Here is a 15,851-nt window from a genome sequence, read left to right on the forward strand (position 1 = left end):
GACTCACGATGATGGCGGCCGTCCAGGGGTTGAGGAGGAAGAGGGCGCAGACGAGGAAGGTGCAGGCGAGGACGACGCTGACGGAGAGCAGCAGCCAGAGGCGGAGCCCCACGTACTGCTCCCAGAAGAGGAAGGGGTAGCCGTTGGGGTAGCTGGGCACCCCGAGCCGCGTGAAGTCCTCGCAGATGGCCCGCACCTGCCCGATGGCGTCCACGAAGTCCGACGTCTCCCGCAGCCCGTTCAGGTAGAAGGGGAACTGCACGAACTCCACCGGCTCCGCCGGGGGGACTGCCGGGGCGGGAACGGGGGACGAGGCTCGGGGGGGGGGGGACCTCCGTCCGGGGGAGCGGAGGGGGGGGGGGCGTCCGGTACGGCGCCCCGGCCCCCCCCACCCCCCCCGTCTCTTCGTCCTCCCGCCCCGGGCCCACGTGGCGACTTGTGGCGATCAGGAACGGAGAGGGGGCGTCCCGTACGGCGCCCCGGCCCCTCGTCTTCGTCCCCCTGCCGCCGCCCCGGCCCCACGTGGAAACCTCCGTCGAGAGGAGCGGAGAGGGGGCGTCCGGTACGGCGCCCCGGCCCCACGTGGAAACTCGTGGCGATTAGGACCGAAGGGGGGGCGCCCCCGGATCTATCCCCGCGCTTAGAACGGTGCCGGGCACATAGTAAGCGCCTCGCCGACACCGCCCTTATTATGATGATTATTATTCTCTGGGCCTCGGTCCCCTCCTCTGTCCAATGGGGATGGAGACCGGGAACCACCCCACGACCCTGGATCTCCCCCCCGAGGGACCCCCCCCGGCGCCCCCGGATCCATCCCGGCGGGCGCCGGGCACATAGTGAGCGCCTAACCAACACCACCCCCGTCATGATCAGTATTCTCCGGGCCTCCGTCTCCTCCCCTGTCCGACGGGGACCGAGACCGGGGGACCCCCCCCCCGGCGCCCCCCGGGGTCCCTCCCCCGGCGCTCAGTACGTAGGACGGGGGCGGCGGGGACTCACTGTGCAGCTGCGTCTCGGGCATGTAGTCGGCCTTGTCGTGGATCCACTCGGGCCGGTGGGGGCGGATGTTGGCCTGCGAGGAGGCGTAGGCCACGGGGTCGTTGCTCACCCAGGCCGTCAGGTAGGTGTAGAAGGCGTTGGGGTTGATGATGCCGTCCCCGTCCACCAGCCGCTGCTTGGTCAGCTGCGGGACGGGGCGGGGAGGGCTATGGTTCGGCCGACGGAGCCGGGGGCGTGGGTTCCGATCCCGCCCGGGACCGCCCCGTGGCCCGGGGTCGACCCCCGGCGCCCAGCACGGTGCTCGGCACGTGGGAAGCGCTTCACGGATACCCCCGCGAGACGCAGCGCGGCTCGGGCGGGATGAGGCCGGGCTGGGGGGGCGGAGGTCGTGGGTGCCGATCCTGACTCCGCCGCGTCGTTCATTCATTCGTACAGTCGGGTTTATTGAGCGCTTACTAACGTTGGTAGTTGTAAAGCGCTTACTATGTGTCGAGCACCGTTCTAAGCGCTGGGGGAGATACAGGGTAATCAGGTCGTCCCACGTGGGGCTCACAGTTAATCCCCATTTTCCAGATGAGGGAACTGAGGCCCAGAGAAGTGAAGTGACTTGCCCACGGTCACGCGGCTGACAAATGGCAGAGCTGGGATTCGAACCCATGACCTCTGACTCCAAAGCCCGGGCTCTTTCCACTGAGCCACGCTGCTTCTCTATGTGCAGAGCACTGGACTGAGCGCTTGGGCAACAGATAGAGACGATCCCTGCCCAATAAACGGGGGACCTCGGATAAGTCATTTCACTTCTCTGGGCCTCAGTGACCCCATCTGGAACACGGGGATGGAGACCGTGTCCCACGTGGGACGGCCCGATGGCCCGGGATCGACCTCAGCGCTTAGAACAGTGCTCGGCACGTAGGAAGCGCTCAACGGATACCGCCGTGAGAAGGAGCGCGGCTCGGTAGAACGAGCGCGGGCTTGGGAGGCGGAGGTCGTGGGTGCCGATCCTGACTCGGCCGCTTCATTCGTTCAGATTTACTGAGCGCTTACTATGTGCAGAGCACTGGACTGAGCGCTCGGAATGGACAATTGGGCAACGGGTAGCGACGACCCCTGCCCAATATTGGGCTAAACGGGGGACCCTGGAGAAGTCACTTCGCTTCTCTGGGCCTGGGTTCCCTCATCTGTAAAATGGGGATGAAGACCGCGTGTCTCACGTGGGACGACCCGATGACCTTCCGTCTCCCCCAGCGCTTAGAACGGTGCCGGGCACGTATTAAGCGCCTAACAGACACCGACGCTATCATCCATTATCACAGCGCCCACCGTGAGCGCTCGACGACTGCCATCGAGGAAACGGACCAACGCCGTAATCGTCACACCCGCCACTTCCCGGCGCGGCGGGCGGCGGAGGGCGAGGGGAGGGGTTGCCGAACTGTACTTCCCAAGCGCTCGGCACAGTGCCGTGCACGCGGTCGGCGCCCAATAAATACCGTTGAGTGAACGGATGAGTAATCCCGGCTCCGCCACTCGCCTGCCGGGCGACCTCAGGCGGGTCACTTCCCTTTCTGGGCCTCGGTTCCCTCCTCTGTCAAATGGGGATGAAGACCGCGAGCCCCACGGGGGACGACCTGATGACCTCGTGCGCCTCCCCCGCACCCAGCGCTTAGAAGAGTGCTTGGCACGTAGTGAGCGCTTAACGAATACCGTCCTCGTCATTATTATTCCGACGTATCGCCTCCCCCTCTGGGCCGTCAGCTCGCTGCGGGCAGGGAACGCGCCTCCGTGTCGTCGGACGCGCCGGGGGAGACGCGGGGTCATCGGGTTTCCGCCTCCATCCCCGTTTTCCAGCCGAGGTCACTGAGGCCCGGAGGGGTGCGGCGGCTGGCCCGAGGTCCCGCAGCAGCCGAGCGGCGGGCCCGGGATCCGCACCCGCGTCCGCCGGCTGCCGAGCCCGGGCGCGTCCCGCGGAAGCCGCGCCGCTCCCCCGGATTTCCCGAGCGCTGTCCTTGCGCCGAGCACCGGACCGAGCGTTGCGGCGAGGATCCGTGGGCCTCCCCCCCGCCCCCGCCCAGTCCAGCCGCCCCGGCGGGGTCGGGGGTCGGGGGTCGGGGGTCGCTGGGGCACCTGGGCGATGTCCACCGGCTTCTCCCTGCTGCCCGTCTGGACGAGGAGCTTGTAGGCCAGCACGGCGCTGTCGGAGCCGTTGCGGTAGTCGCCGGGGGAGATGTTCCCGGAGGCCCAGTCTCTGTCGAAGGCGTCCTGGAGGCCTGCGGACGTGGGCGGGACACGCGCCGTCCCGTCAGACCCCCCCCCCCCCACCCTCCTCCTCCCATTTCCCCTCCTTCTCCTCCTCTTCCTCCTCCCATTTCTCCTCCTTCTTGGACTTCTCTTTCTCCTCCTCCTCCTCCTCTTCCTCCTCCCATTTCTTCTCTTCCTCGTCCCATTTCTATTCCTCCTCCTCCCATTTTTCCTTTTACTTCTCCTCCCATTTCTCCTCCCGTTCCTCCACCCGTTTCTATCCCCTCTTCTCTTCTTCCTCCCATTTTTCCTCTTTCTTCTCCTCCCATTTCTCCTCCTCTTCCTCCCATTTCTCCTCCTCCTTCTCGTCCAACCCCTCCTCTTTCTCCTCCTCCTGACATTCCCATTCTTCTTCTCCCTCACCCATGTCTTCTCCTTCTTCTCCTCCTCTCATTTCTTCACCTCTCTCCTCCTCCCATTTCTCCTCCTCCGCCACCTATTTCTTTTCCTTCTCCTCTTCCTCCCATTTCTCCTCCAACCCCTCCTCTTTCTTCTCCTCCTCCTCCTCCTCCTCCCATTCCTTCTCCTCCTCCTCTTCCTCCACACATTTCAATTCCTTCTTCTCCCACGTCTCTCTCCCCTCCTCGTATTTCTCCTCCTCCTCTTCTTGCACTTCTCTTGCTCCTCCTCCCATTTCTTCTCTGTCTTCTCTTCCTATTTCTATTATTCCTCCTCCTCCTCCCATTTCTCCTCCTCCTCCTCCTCCCATTTCTCCTCTTCCTCCCATTTCTATTTCTACTCCTTCTCTGCTCATTTCTCCTCCTTCCTCTCCTCCCATTTCTTCTCCTTCCCCTCCTCATCTTCCACCCATTTCTATTCCTTCTCTTCCTCCTCCCGTTTTTTTCTCCTTCTGCTCCTCTTCCTCTGTTCATTTCTATTTGTTTTCTTCCTCTCCTTTCTCCTCCTCTTCCTCTTTCTCCTCCTCCCTCTGTTTCTTCTCCTTCTCCCACCTCTCCTCCTCACACTTCTCCTTTTCTGCCCATTTCCATTCCTCCGCCCAATCCTCATTCTCCTCCTCCTCCTCCTCCTCCTCCCATTTCTCCTCCTCCTCTTCCTCCTCCCATTTCTCTCCCTTCTCCTCCCACTTCTCTTTCTCCTCCTTCTACCATTTCTTCTCCTCCTTCCCCACTTCTCCTTCTCCTCCTCTCCCACTTCTCCTCTTTCTCCCATTTTTCTCCTTCTCCTCCTCTCCCTCCACCCATTTCTAGCCCCTCTTCTCTTCCTCCTCCCACTTTTCCTCTTTTTCTCCTTCCACTTCTCCTTTCTTCTGCTCCTCCTCTCATTTCTACCCCTCCTCCTCCTCTTCCTCTCCCCACTTCTATTCCTTCCCCCTCCTCCTCCCATTTTTCCTCCTTCTTCTCCTATCCCAATTCTACTTTTTCTCCTCCTCCCATTTCTTCTCCTCCTCCTCCTCTTCCTCCACCCATTCCCATTCCTTCTCCTCCTTCATTTCGCCTCCTTTCTCCTGCTCCTCCCACTTATCTCTCTTTCACCTCCCATTTCTTCTTCTTCTCCTCATTCTTCTCCACCCACTTCTCCTTTCTCCTCCTCTTTCCATTTCTTCTCCTTTTCCTCCTCTCCCTCCTCCCATTTTTACTCCTCCTCCCATTTCTCTCCCTTCTTCTCCCACTTCTTTCTCCTCCTCCTCCCATTTCTTCTCCTTCTTCTCCCACTTCTCCTTCACCCATTTCTTCTTCTCCTCTCCTTCCTCTGCCCATTTCTAGTCCTTCTCCTCCTCCTCCTCCTCCCACTTCTCCTCTTTCTCCTCTTCCCATTTTTTCTCCTTCTCCTCCTCTTCCTCCACCCATTTCTATCCCCTCCTCTCTTCCTCCTCCCATTTTCCCTTTCTTCTCCTTCTACTTCTCCTCTTACTTCTGCTTCTCCTCTCACTTCTACTCATACTCCTCCTCTTCCTCCACCATTTCTATTCCTTCTCCTCCTCCCGCTTCTCTTCTTTCTCCTCTTCCTCCCATTTTTTTCTCCTTCTCCTCTTCTTCACCCATTTCTATCCCCTCTTCTCTTCCTCCTCCCATTTTCCCTTTCTTCTCCTTCCACTTCTCCTCTTTCTTTTGCTCCTCCTCTCATTTCTACTCCCTACTCTTCCTCTTCCTCCATCATTTCTATTCCTTCTCCTCTTCCCATTTCTCCTCCTTCTCCTCCTCCACCCATTATCTTTTCCTCCTCCTCCTCTTCCTCCCTCCACTTCTGTTCCTTCCCCTCCTCTTTCCGATTCTCCTCCTTCTTCTCCCGCCAATTCTACTTTTCCCTCCTCCTCCCATTTCTTCTCCTCCTCCTCCTCCTCCTCTTCCTCCACCTATTCCCATTCTTTCTCCTCCTCCATTTCTCCTCCTTTCTCCGCCTTCTCCTCCCACCTCCCACCTTCTCATCTCTCTCTTTCACCTCCCATTTCTTCTTCTTCTCATTCTTCTCCACCTACTTCTCCTCTTTCTCCTCCTCCTTCCATTTTTTCTCCTTTTCCTCCTCTTCCCATTTCTCTTTCTCCTCCTTCTCCCATTTTTCCTCCTCCCCTTCCTCCACCCATTTCTATTCCTTCTCCTTTTCCCATTTCTCCTTTCTTCTTCTCCCATTCCTTCTCTTCCTTGTCTTCTTCCTCTGCCCATTTCTATTCTTCCTCCTCTTCCTCCCACTTCTCCTCTGTCTTCTCCTCACATTTCTTCTACTTCTCCTCCTCTTCCTCTGCCCATTTCCATTCTTTTTCCTCCTCCTCCTCCCATTTAACTTTTCTGGGCCTCACTGACCTCAACTGTAAAATGGGGATGGAGACTCTGAGCCCCACATGGGACGGGGACAGTGTCCGACCCGATTTCCTTGTATCCACCCCAGCGGTCAGTACAGAGCCTGGCTCATTGTAAGTGCTTAACAAGTACTATTGTTATTGTTATTATTATTGTTATTTCTCCTCCTCCTTCTCCTTCCATTTCTCCTCCTCTTCCCATTTCTATTCCTTCTCCTCCTCCATTTCTCCTGACTTTTCCTCCCATTTCTTCTCCTTCTCTTCCTCTGCCCATTTCTATTCTTTTCCCTCCTCTTCCTCCCATTTCTCCTCCTTCTTCTCCATTTCTCCTCCTCCCCTTCCCATTTCTATCCCTTCTCCTCTCATTCCTCCTGTCTTTTCTTCTCCTTCTCCTCTTCCTCTGCCCATATCTATTCTTTTCCCTCCTCTTCCTCCCATTTCTCCTCCTTCTTCTCCATTTCGCCTCCTCCCCTTCCCATTTCTATCCCTTCTCCTCTCATTCCTCCTGTCTTTTCTTCTCCTTCTCCTCTTCCTCTGCCCATATCTATTCTTTTCCCTCCTCTTCCTCCGATTTCTCCTCCTCCTTCTATTTCTCCTCCTCCCCTTCCCATTTCTATTCCTTCCCCTCCCATTCCTCCTGTCTTTTCTTCTCCTTCTCCTCTTCCTCTGCCCATTTCTATTCTTTTCTTCCTCTTCCTCCCATTTCTCCTCTTTCTTCTCCCACTTCTCTTCTTTTTCCTCCTCCTCCTTCGCCCGTTCCCATTCCTTCTCCTTCCATTTCTCCTTCCTCTCCTTCCACTTCTTTTTCCTCCTCCTTCATCCATTTCTCCTCCTTCTCCTCCTCTCCCTATTTCTCTTCCTTCCTCTCCTTCCACTTCTCTTCTTTTTCCTCCTCCTTCATCCATTTCTCCTCCTCCTCCTCCTATTTCTCTTCCTTCCTCTCCTTCCACTTCTCTTCTTTTTCCTCCTCCTCCCAATCCTCCTCCTTCTCTTCTTTTTCCTCCTCCTTCACCCGTTTCTATTCCATTTCTCCTCCTCCTCTTCCTCCCACTCTATGCGTGTGGAGGCGGAAGCTCGCACTCAGCCCAGGAAGTAGGGCGACCCGGGGGTGGTACCTTGCAATAATAATGATGATGATGGTATTAGTTAAGCGCTTCCTGTGCGCCTAGCACTGTTCTAAGGGCCGGGGGAGAGACAAGGTCATCGGCTGGTCCCCCGTGGGGCTCCCGGCCTTCATCCCCGTGGGACGGAGGAGGGAACCGAGGCCCGGAGAAGCGAAGTGACTTGCCCCAGGTCACCCAGCTGATCGGGGCGGGGCCGGGATTCGAACCCACGACCTCTGACTCCCGAGCCCGGGCTCCACCCACTGATCCACGCTGCTTCCTCACCTTGTACTGGTGAGGGGGGCGGGGGAGATGCCTCATGGCCTGTCCAGAGAGTAGGACGGCCTGGGATGGTGATATCTCGCACTCAGTCCAGGAAGTAGGGCAGCCTGGGGAGGCAGCACCTTAGAGCGGTGCTTGGCACACAGTAAGCAGCATGGCTAGAGCCCGGGCTCGGGAGCCGGGGGTGGTGGGTTCGAATCCCGGCTCCGCCGCCTGTCAGCTGGGTGACTTGGGACGAGTCGCTTCCCTCATCTGTAAAATGAAGACCGTGAGCCCCACGGGGGACAAGCTGATGACCTCGTATCCCCTCCCAGCGCTCAGAACGGGGCTTAGCACATCGGAAGCGCTTAACGAATGCCGCTCTAGTATTATCCTACGATATATCGTGAAGCGCTTAACCAATACCGTCGTCATTATCATTAGGATTCCGGCGCGGGCGGCGGGAGCGCGGGGGGACGCCCGGGAAGCAGGGTGCGGCGGTGCCTCGGAACAGCGCTCGGCACATAGCGGGCGCTCAGCAAATACCACCATCGGTACCTTGCAGCCAGTCGCGGAAGTAGTGGAGCCACATCTTGGGGAGGGTCCGGTCGGGCTGCAGCATGACGTACTTGACGCGGCGGAAGGTGTCGTGCAGGCGGTAGAGCAGCGGCTGGACCCGCGGGTAGTCGGCCGCCCGCGTCACCACGTAGGCGTTGTAGAAGGAGAAGTAACGGAACTGGGCCGCGACGAAGTCGTGCTCGCCCGTGCCCCGGGGCACGATGTCCGTCAGGTCCAGCCCGTCCCGCACCCGCGTCGTCCCGTAGAGGCTGACCCCCAGCAGGCCCGCGCACAGGAACAGGACGCCCGTCTGCGGGAGGGACCGAGGGGAGGCCGTCGGCGGGCGGGGGGGACGCCCGCGCCGCCGGGGAGCCCGCCGGGACGCAGCGGCCTCGCCCGCCCGCCGGGCCCGTCAGGTCGGTCATCAGACCGTCACGATGACGACGGCGTTTGGGTCGCGGGACCGTCGGTGTGACGGTGACGAGAGGGATGGTGTCCGTTAGCCGGAGGCGGCGGAAAATCGTCATCGCGACGACGGGGTTCGGTCACCGGGATTACCAGTAACGATAAGGATCACGAGAGCGACGGCGTCCGGTAGCCGGAGGCCTCGGCATCATCAGATCAGCGTGATGAGGGCGTTTGGGGCGCGGGATTATTAGTAATGATAATGAGAGTGACGGTGTCTGTCAGCTGGAGGCCTCGTCATCATCAAATCGTCATGATGATGATGGGGTTCGGTTACCGGGGTTATTAATGATGATAATGATCACGAGAGCGATGGCGTCTGTCATCCGGAGGCCCCGTCGTCATCAAATCGGCACGAAGGAGGTGTTTGGTTAGCGGGATTATTAGTAATGATAATGAGAGTGATGGCGTTTGTTAGCTGGAGGCGGCGTGATCAAAGAATCGTCATGATGATGATGATGATGGCGTTTGGCTAGCGGGATTATTAGTAATGATAATGAGAGTGATGGCGTTCGTTAGCTGGCGTGATCAAAAAATCGTCATCATGATGATGGGGTTTGGCTACCGGGATTATTAATAATGATAACGAGAGTGATGGTGTCTTTTAGCCGGAGGCACCGTCGTCATCGGATCGGCACGATGAAGGTGTTCGGTTCGCGGGATTATCAGTAACGATAATGAGAGTGATGGCGTTTGTTAGCCGGAAACGTCGTGATCGAAAAATCGTCGTGATGATGATGATGGCGTTTGGTCACCGGGATTATTGGTAATGATAATGACAGTGATGGTGTTTGTTAGCTGGAGGCGGCGTCATAGTAAAATCGTCATCATGATGATGGCGTTTGGTTACCGGGATTATTAATAAGAACAATAATAATAATGAGTGTTTATTAGCTGAACTGTTAATATTTATTACCCTATTGATTTTGTGAATGAGGTGTACCTCTCCCTGATTCTATTTATCTCGATGATGTTGTTTTTGTTTCGTTCCGTTTTGTTTTGTCGTCCGTCTCCCCCGTTTAGACCGTGAGCCCGTCGCGGGGCGGGGATGGGCTCTATCTGTTGCCGAACCAAGCGCTTAGTCCAGTGCTCTGCACATAGTAGGCGCTCAATAAATACGACTGCATGAATGAATGAATGAATGAATGAATAACAATAATGGCATCTGGGAGCCGGGATTCATCAGCATCGGAATTAGAATAATAAGGATGGCGTTGGTTAGCCGGGACTCATAATAATTACAATCCTGATTAATTGCTTACTCCGCGCCGGGCACTGCGCTAAGCGCCGGGGTAGATACGAGGTCATCGGGCCGTCCCCCGTGGGGCTCACCGGCTTCATCCCCATCTTCCGGACGCGGCCACTGAGGCCCGGAGAAGCGAAGCGACCGGCCCAGAGTCACAGACGCCATCACTCTCGTGATCCTTTGCGTTATTAACAATCCCGGTAATCAAACGCCATCGACATCATGACGATTTTACGTCGCCGCCGCCTCCAGCTAACACGGCTGACAAGTGGCGGAGCCGGCTTTCGAACCCACCACCCCGGCTCCCAAGCCCGGGCTCCGGCCGCCAAGCCGCGCTCCTTCCGGGAGGGGGCACCGCACCCTCGTGGGATGCTCGGCACGGTCCACGGTAGGGGGTCCCGGGTTCGAATCCCCTCTCCGCCCCTCGTCTGCCGTGTGGCTTATGGGCGGGTGACTTCCCTTCTCCGGGCCTCAGTTTCCTCCTCTGTCAAATGGGGGTGAAGACCGCGAGCCCCGCGGGGGGGGGCCACCCCACGACCTCGTATCCCCCCCCAGCGCTTACAACAACGCTTGGCACATAGCAAGCGCTTCGCCAAGACCATCGTTATTATTATGAAGCCCGTCTAACGGCAGGGACCGTCCCTATCTGTTGCCGACTTGTTCATTCCAAGCGCTCAGTACGGTGCTCTGCACATAGTAAGCGCTCAATAAATACTATTGAAATGAATGAATGAAAGCCCGCTTGGCTCCCATCCGCCCCAACGCTCAGCACACCGCCCCCCCCACCTAGTATCCCCGCTCAGCCGCTTGTCAGCTGGGTGACTTTGGGCAAGTCACTTCACTTCTCTGTGCCTCGGTGACCTCATCCGGAAAGTGGGGATGAAGACCGGGAGCCCCACGTGGGACGACCTGATCACCCCGTATCCTCCCCAGCGCTCAGAACGGTGCTCGGCACATAGGAAGCGCTTAACCAAGGCCATCATTATTAGAGAAGCAGCGTGGCTCAGTGGCAAGAGCCCGGGCTCGGGAGTCAGAGGTCACGGGTTCGAATCCCGGCCCTGCCCCTCGTCAGCTCTGGGACCGTGGGCGAGTCACTTCCCTTCTCTGGGCCTCCGTTCCCTCGTCTGGAAAATGGGGACGGAGAGCGGGAGCCTCACGTGGGACGACCCGATGACCCCGTATCTCCCCCCGCGCTTAGAACAGCGCTCGGCACATCGTGAGCGCTTAACAGATACCGACATCGTCATCAGTAGGCGCTCAACAGATACCCGAACGATCCTGGGGAGGCTCCGCTCACCTTGGCCCGGGGGCGGAGGAGCCAGGGGACGTAGCACGTCCGCGCGAAGTCGGCCAGGGTCCAGGGGGCGGGCCGGGGGTCCGGCCGCGGGTCCGGCCGGGGGTCCGGGCCGGGGAGGGGTCGCACGCGGACCAGGGCCCGGGGCTGGGCCGTGGTGTAGAAGGCCTGGGTCCGAGGGTCGTACTGGGCGCAGAGCCGCACCGTGGAGCGCATGGTGATGCGGGTCTCGCCCGCGAAGGCGGCGGCGACGACGGCCGGGGGTCCCGGGCCGCCCGGCCGCCCCGCCCGGCCCCCGCAGGCGCTGGAGGCGAGAGCGAGAGGAGGAGGTCAGAAACGCCGCCGCTCATCGTCATCGGGATCGTCACGGTAATCATCGTCATCGTCCCACCCGTAAGGATCGTCGGGCGCCTACTACGTGCCGAGCGCCGGTCCGAGCGCCGGGGGGGGGACCCGAGGTCATCGGGTCGTCCCACGTGAGGCCCCCGGTCTTCATCCCCATTTGACGGAGGAGGAGACCGAGGCCCAGAGAAGCGAAGGGACTCGCCCACGGTCACCCGGCTGCCAAGGCGCAGAGCCGGGATCCGAACCCGTGACCTCTGACGCCCCAGCCCGGCCTCTCGCCCCTGAGCCGCGCTGCTTCTCTTCTTTTACGAGGGACGGGGGACCGCGTCCAACCTCACTGGCTCGTCTCCCCCCCCCAGCGCTTAGAACAGCGCTCGGCACCCAGCGGGCGCTCGACAGGTACGATCGACTGAACGAATGCCTCCAGCCCGGGCTCGGGAGTCAGAGGGGTTGGGTTCTAATCCCGCCGGGCCTCAGTTCCCTCACCTGGCGAGGGGGGGACGGAGACCGGGAGCCCCACGGGGGACGACCCCGTGACCCCGCCTCTCCCCCAGCGCCTCGTCGCGCGCCGGAGGTACGGCCCAACGGCGCTCGGCGGGGGGCAGGCGTCGAAGGGGACGAACGCCGCGATTATTATGAGTGTCACTGCGGGGGGTAATAAGGATCCCCGCCCCCCCCCCCCCGCCCCGTGGATCGGCCCCTCCGAGCACCCGGTCCGGTGCTCAGCACGCAGCGAGCGCTCCGTAAATACGAACGGGGGGCCCTCACCTGGGAAAGCAGCAGAAGATGTCGAGCCGCCCGTCCTCGCGGCGATAGAGGTCCATGCTGAGGATGGCGGGGAAGATGAGGAGGACCATGGCGAAGTTGAACACCACCACCACGGCCGCCTGGGGAGGGGAATCCGTCCGGTCGGACCGATGGGGCCGCGCGCCGGGGCGAGAGGCCGGGCTGGGGACCCGGGGGGGGGTCCGGGTTCCAGTCCCGCCTCCGCCCCGGGTCTGCCGTGCGGCTTCGGGCCGGTCGCTTCACCCCTCTGGGCCTCGGTTCCCTCCTCTAACGGGGGTGACGACGGGGAGCCCCACGCGGGACCGCCCGATGACGTTGGATCCCCGCCCCACCCCGCCCAGCGCTTAGAACAGTGCTCGGCGCAGAGGAGGCGCTCCACGAACAGCAGCGTTATTATCATCACGCTTATCTTCTCCCGTTCGGGGAGAAGGGGGATCGGAACCCACGACTTCGGACGCCCAAGCCCGGCCTCCCGCCACCGAGCCGCGCCGCTTCGCGACGGGGAGGGACCCGAGGGCGGAGGTGGGGTCGGGGGGTGGTTTGGGGTCAATCGGGGCAGGCTCCCGGAGGAGGCGTCCTCGGGGGGCGGCGGGGCCTCGGGGAGCGGCCGTCCGGAGGGTCGGGGACGTCGGGGGCAATCGGGGCAGGCTCCCGGAGGAGGTGGCCTCGGGGGCTCCCGTCGGGGGACGGGGAGAGCCGGGATCTGGAGGGTTTGGGCTGATAATAGCGTTGGTCTTTGTTCAGCGCCTACTATGTGCCGGGCACTGTTCTAAACGCTGGGGGGGGGGGGGGAGATACAGAGTAATCGGGTGGTCCCACGTGAGGCTCACAGTTGATCCCCATTTTCCAGCTGAGGTCACCGAGGCCCAGCGAAGGGAAGCGACTCGCCCACGGTCACCCGGCTGACGAGCGGCAGAGCCGGGAGTCGAACCCGTGACCTCTGACTCCCAAGCCCGGCCTCTCGCCACGGAGCCGCGCCGCTTCTCATCGGGATCAATCGGGGAAGGCTCCCGGAGGAGGCGATTTGGGGAGAGAGAAGGCTGCGGTTGGGAGGATTTGGGCGAATCGGGGCGGGCTCCCCGAGGAGGCGTTTCGGGGAGGCGGCGAGGACTCAGTCCAAGCGCTTAGTGCGGTTCTCAGCACATAGTCGGCGCTCAATAAATGCGACCGAGTGAACGAGGACGGGGAGAACTGCCGTCCGGAGGGCTGGGGGCGTCGGGGGCGATCGGGGCAGGCTCCCGGAGGAGGCGTTTCGGGGAGGCGGCGAGGACTCGGTCCAAGCGCTCAGTAATAACGTCGGTATTTGTTAAGCGCTTACTACGTGCAGACCACCGTTCTAAGCGCTGGGGGAGAGACAGGCTCATCGGGTCGTCCCTCGGGAGGCTCGCAGGCTTCACCCCCATTTGACAGGTGAGGGAACTGAGGCCCCGAGAAGTGAAGCGACTTGCCCACGGTCCCCCGGCTGCGCGGAGAACCCCGGGAGGCGGGGGCGAACCCGGGCGGGCTCCCGGAGGAGGCGGCGGTGGGGACGGAGCGGGGGCGGCTCACCTGGAGGGAGAAGGCGCGCAGGGCCGGGATGGGGATGAGGGCGGCCATGAAGAAGGCGGTGACGTTGCTGATGGAGGTCAGGGCCACGCTGGCCCCCGTCCGCTTCAGACACTCCCCCGTCCGCTCCTGAAACCCAGACCCGGCTCCACCCGCCGCTCCGGACCCGGACCCGCCTCCGACCTCCGACCTCCGACCCGCCGAGGATGGGAGCACGTGCGGGGGCGGGGGTGTCGGGGAACGGCTGACCGGGAGCGTGGAGGGGTCGGGGAACGGCTGACCGGGAGCACGTGCGGGGAGGAGGCCGGGAACGGCCGATCAGAAGCATGCGCGGGAGGAGTCTGGGAATGGGTGACCGGGAGCATGTGCGTGGAGGGGCCTGGGAACGGCTGACCGGGAGCATGTGCGTGAGGGGTCTGGGAACGGCTGACCGGGAGCACGTGTGTGAGCGGTCTGGGAACGGCTGACCGGGAGCATGTGCGTGAGGGGTCTGGGGACGGCTGAACAGAAGCATGTGCGGGGAGGGGCCTGGGAACGGTTGACCGGGAGCATGTGCGTGAGGGGTCTGGGAACGGCTGACCGGGAGCACGTGTGTGAGCGGTCTGGGAACGGCTGACCGGGAGCATGTGCGTGGAGGGGCCTGGGAACGGCTGACCGGGAGCATGTGTGTGAGCGGTCTGGGAACGGCTGACCGGAAGCATGTGCGTGAGGGGTCTGGGAACGGCTGAACGGAAGCATGTGCGGGGAGGGGCCTGGGAACGGTTGACCGGCAGCATGTGCGTGAGGGGTCTGGGAACGGCTGACCGGGAGCATGTGCGTGGAGGGGCCTGGGAACGGCTGACCGGGAGCATGTACGTAGAGGGGTCTGGGAACGGCTGACCGGGAGCATGTGCGTGAGGGGTCTGGGAACGGCTGACCGGGAGCATGTGCGTAGAGGGGCCTGGGAACGGCTGACCGGGAGCATGTGTGTGAGCGGTCTGGGAACGGCTGACCGGGAGCATGTGCGTGAGGGGTCTGGGAACGGCTGACCGGAAGCATGTACGTGGAGGGGGCTGGGAATGGCTGACCGGAAGCACGTGCGGGGAGGAGTCCGGGAACGGCTGACTTGGAGCACGTGCGGGGAGGAGACCGGGGAACAGCTGACCGGGAGCATGAGCGTGAGGGGTCGAGGGAACGGTTGACCGGGAGCACGTGTGTAGAGGGGCCCGAGAACGGCTGACCGAAGGCATGAGCATGGAGGGGCCTGGGAGTGGCTGATCGGAATCACGTGCATGGAGGGTCCTGGGAATGGCCGACGGGGAGCACGTGCGTGAGGGTCGCAGGGGAGCGTTTGGCCGCGGGAGCCTGCGCGCGGAGGGTTCGGGAGGGGCCCGGCGGGTCCGGCCCCCGGCCGTCCGGCCGTCCGCCCGCCCTCGGCCCCGTTACCTCGAAAGCGATCCGCTTGTTCTGCCCCGTCTCGCTGAACGCGTGGGCCAGGAGGAACACGTCGTCCACCCCGACGCCCAGGGCCAGGAAGGGCAACACCTGCGGGAAACCCCACCGTCGTCACCGCCGCCGCCCACCGCCACCAACACCACCGGCCCCGGCAACGGGAGGAGCAGGAGGAAGAGGAGGAGGAAAAGAGGAAGAGAAGGAAAGGAGAAAGAGGAGGAGGAGGAGGAGGAGAGAAGAAGGAAGAGGAGGAGAAGAGGAGGAGAAGACGAGGAGGAGGAGGAAGAGAAGGAGGTGAAGGAGAAGAACGAGAGGAGGAGAGGAGGAGGAGAGGAGGAGGAAAAGGAGGAGGAGGAGGAGAAGAGGAGGATAGGAGGAAGAAGAGAAGGAGGAAGAGAAGGAGGTGGAGAAGGAGAAGAATAAGAGGAGAGGAGAAGGAGAGGAGGAGGAGGAGGAGGAGAAGAATAAGAGAAGGATAGGAGGAAGAGGAGGGAGGAGAAAAGAAGAAAAAGAAGAGAGGAGGAGGAGGCGGAAGAGAAGAGAAGAGAAGGAGGAGGTGGAGAAGAAAATCAGGAGGTGGAGAAGAAAGGGAGGAGAAGGAGAGGAGAAGAGGAGGAGGAAGAGAAGGATGCGGCGGAGAAGAGGAATAAGAGGAGAAGAGGAGGAGGAGAGAAGGAGGAAGAGAAGAGGAGCGGAGGAAGAGGAGGGGGAGAAGAATAAGAGGAGGAAGAAGAGGAAAGAGGAGGAGATGAGGAGAAGAGAAGAAAA

At 61.1% G+C, this 15,851-nt stretch overlaps 1 protein-coding gene across 5 annotated transcripts in view; it reads right to left on the reverse strand.

The window, feature by feature from the left end:
• The window catches only part of PTCH1 (patched 1), a 62,262-nt gene that overhangs the window by 18,809 nt on the left and 27,602 nt on the right, over nt 1–15,851 (reverse strand). For all 5 annotated transcript variants that reach the window (XM_039910778.1, XM_029055950.2, XM_039910776.1 and 2 more), the window contains 8 exons: nt 15,078–15,176; nt 13,656–13,781; nt 12,090–12,208; nt 10,980–11,280; nt 7,972–8,281; nt 3,121–3,263; nt 1,000–1,183; nt 8–288 (listed from right to left, as the gene is read on the reverse strand). In XM_039910778.1, coding sequence (XP_039766712.1) covers nt 8–288; nt 1,000–1,183; nt 3,121–3,263; nt 7,972–8,281; nt 10,980–11,280; nt 12,090–12,208; nt 13,656–13,781; nt 15,078–15,176 — 1,563 coding nt within the window. The remainder of the gene's footprint in view (nt 1–7; nt 289–999; nt 1,184–3,120; nt 3,264–7,971; nt 8,282–10,979; nt 11,281–12,089; nt 12,209–13,655; nt 13,782–15,077; nt 15,177–15,851) is intronic.

Source organism: Ornithorhynchus anatinus, chromosome X5 (assembly GCF_004115215.2).
Source record: "Ornithorhynchus anatinus isolate Pmale09 chromosome X5, mOrnAna1.pri.v4, whole genome shotgun sequence".
In the NCBI taxonomy this organism is placed as follows: domain Eukaryota; kingdom Metazoa; phylum Chordata; class Mammalia; order Monotremata; family Ornithorhynchidae; genus Ornithorhynchus; species Ornithorhynchus anatinus.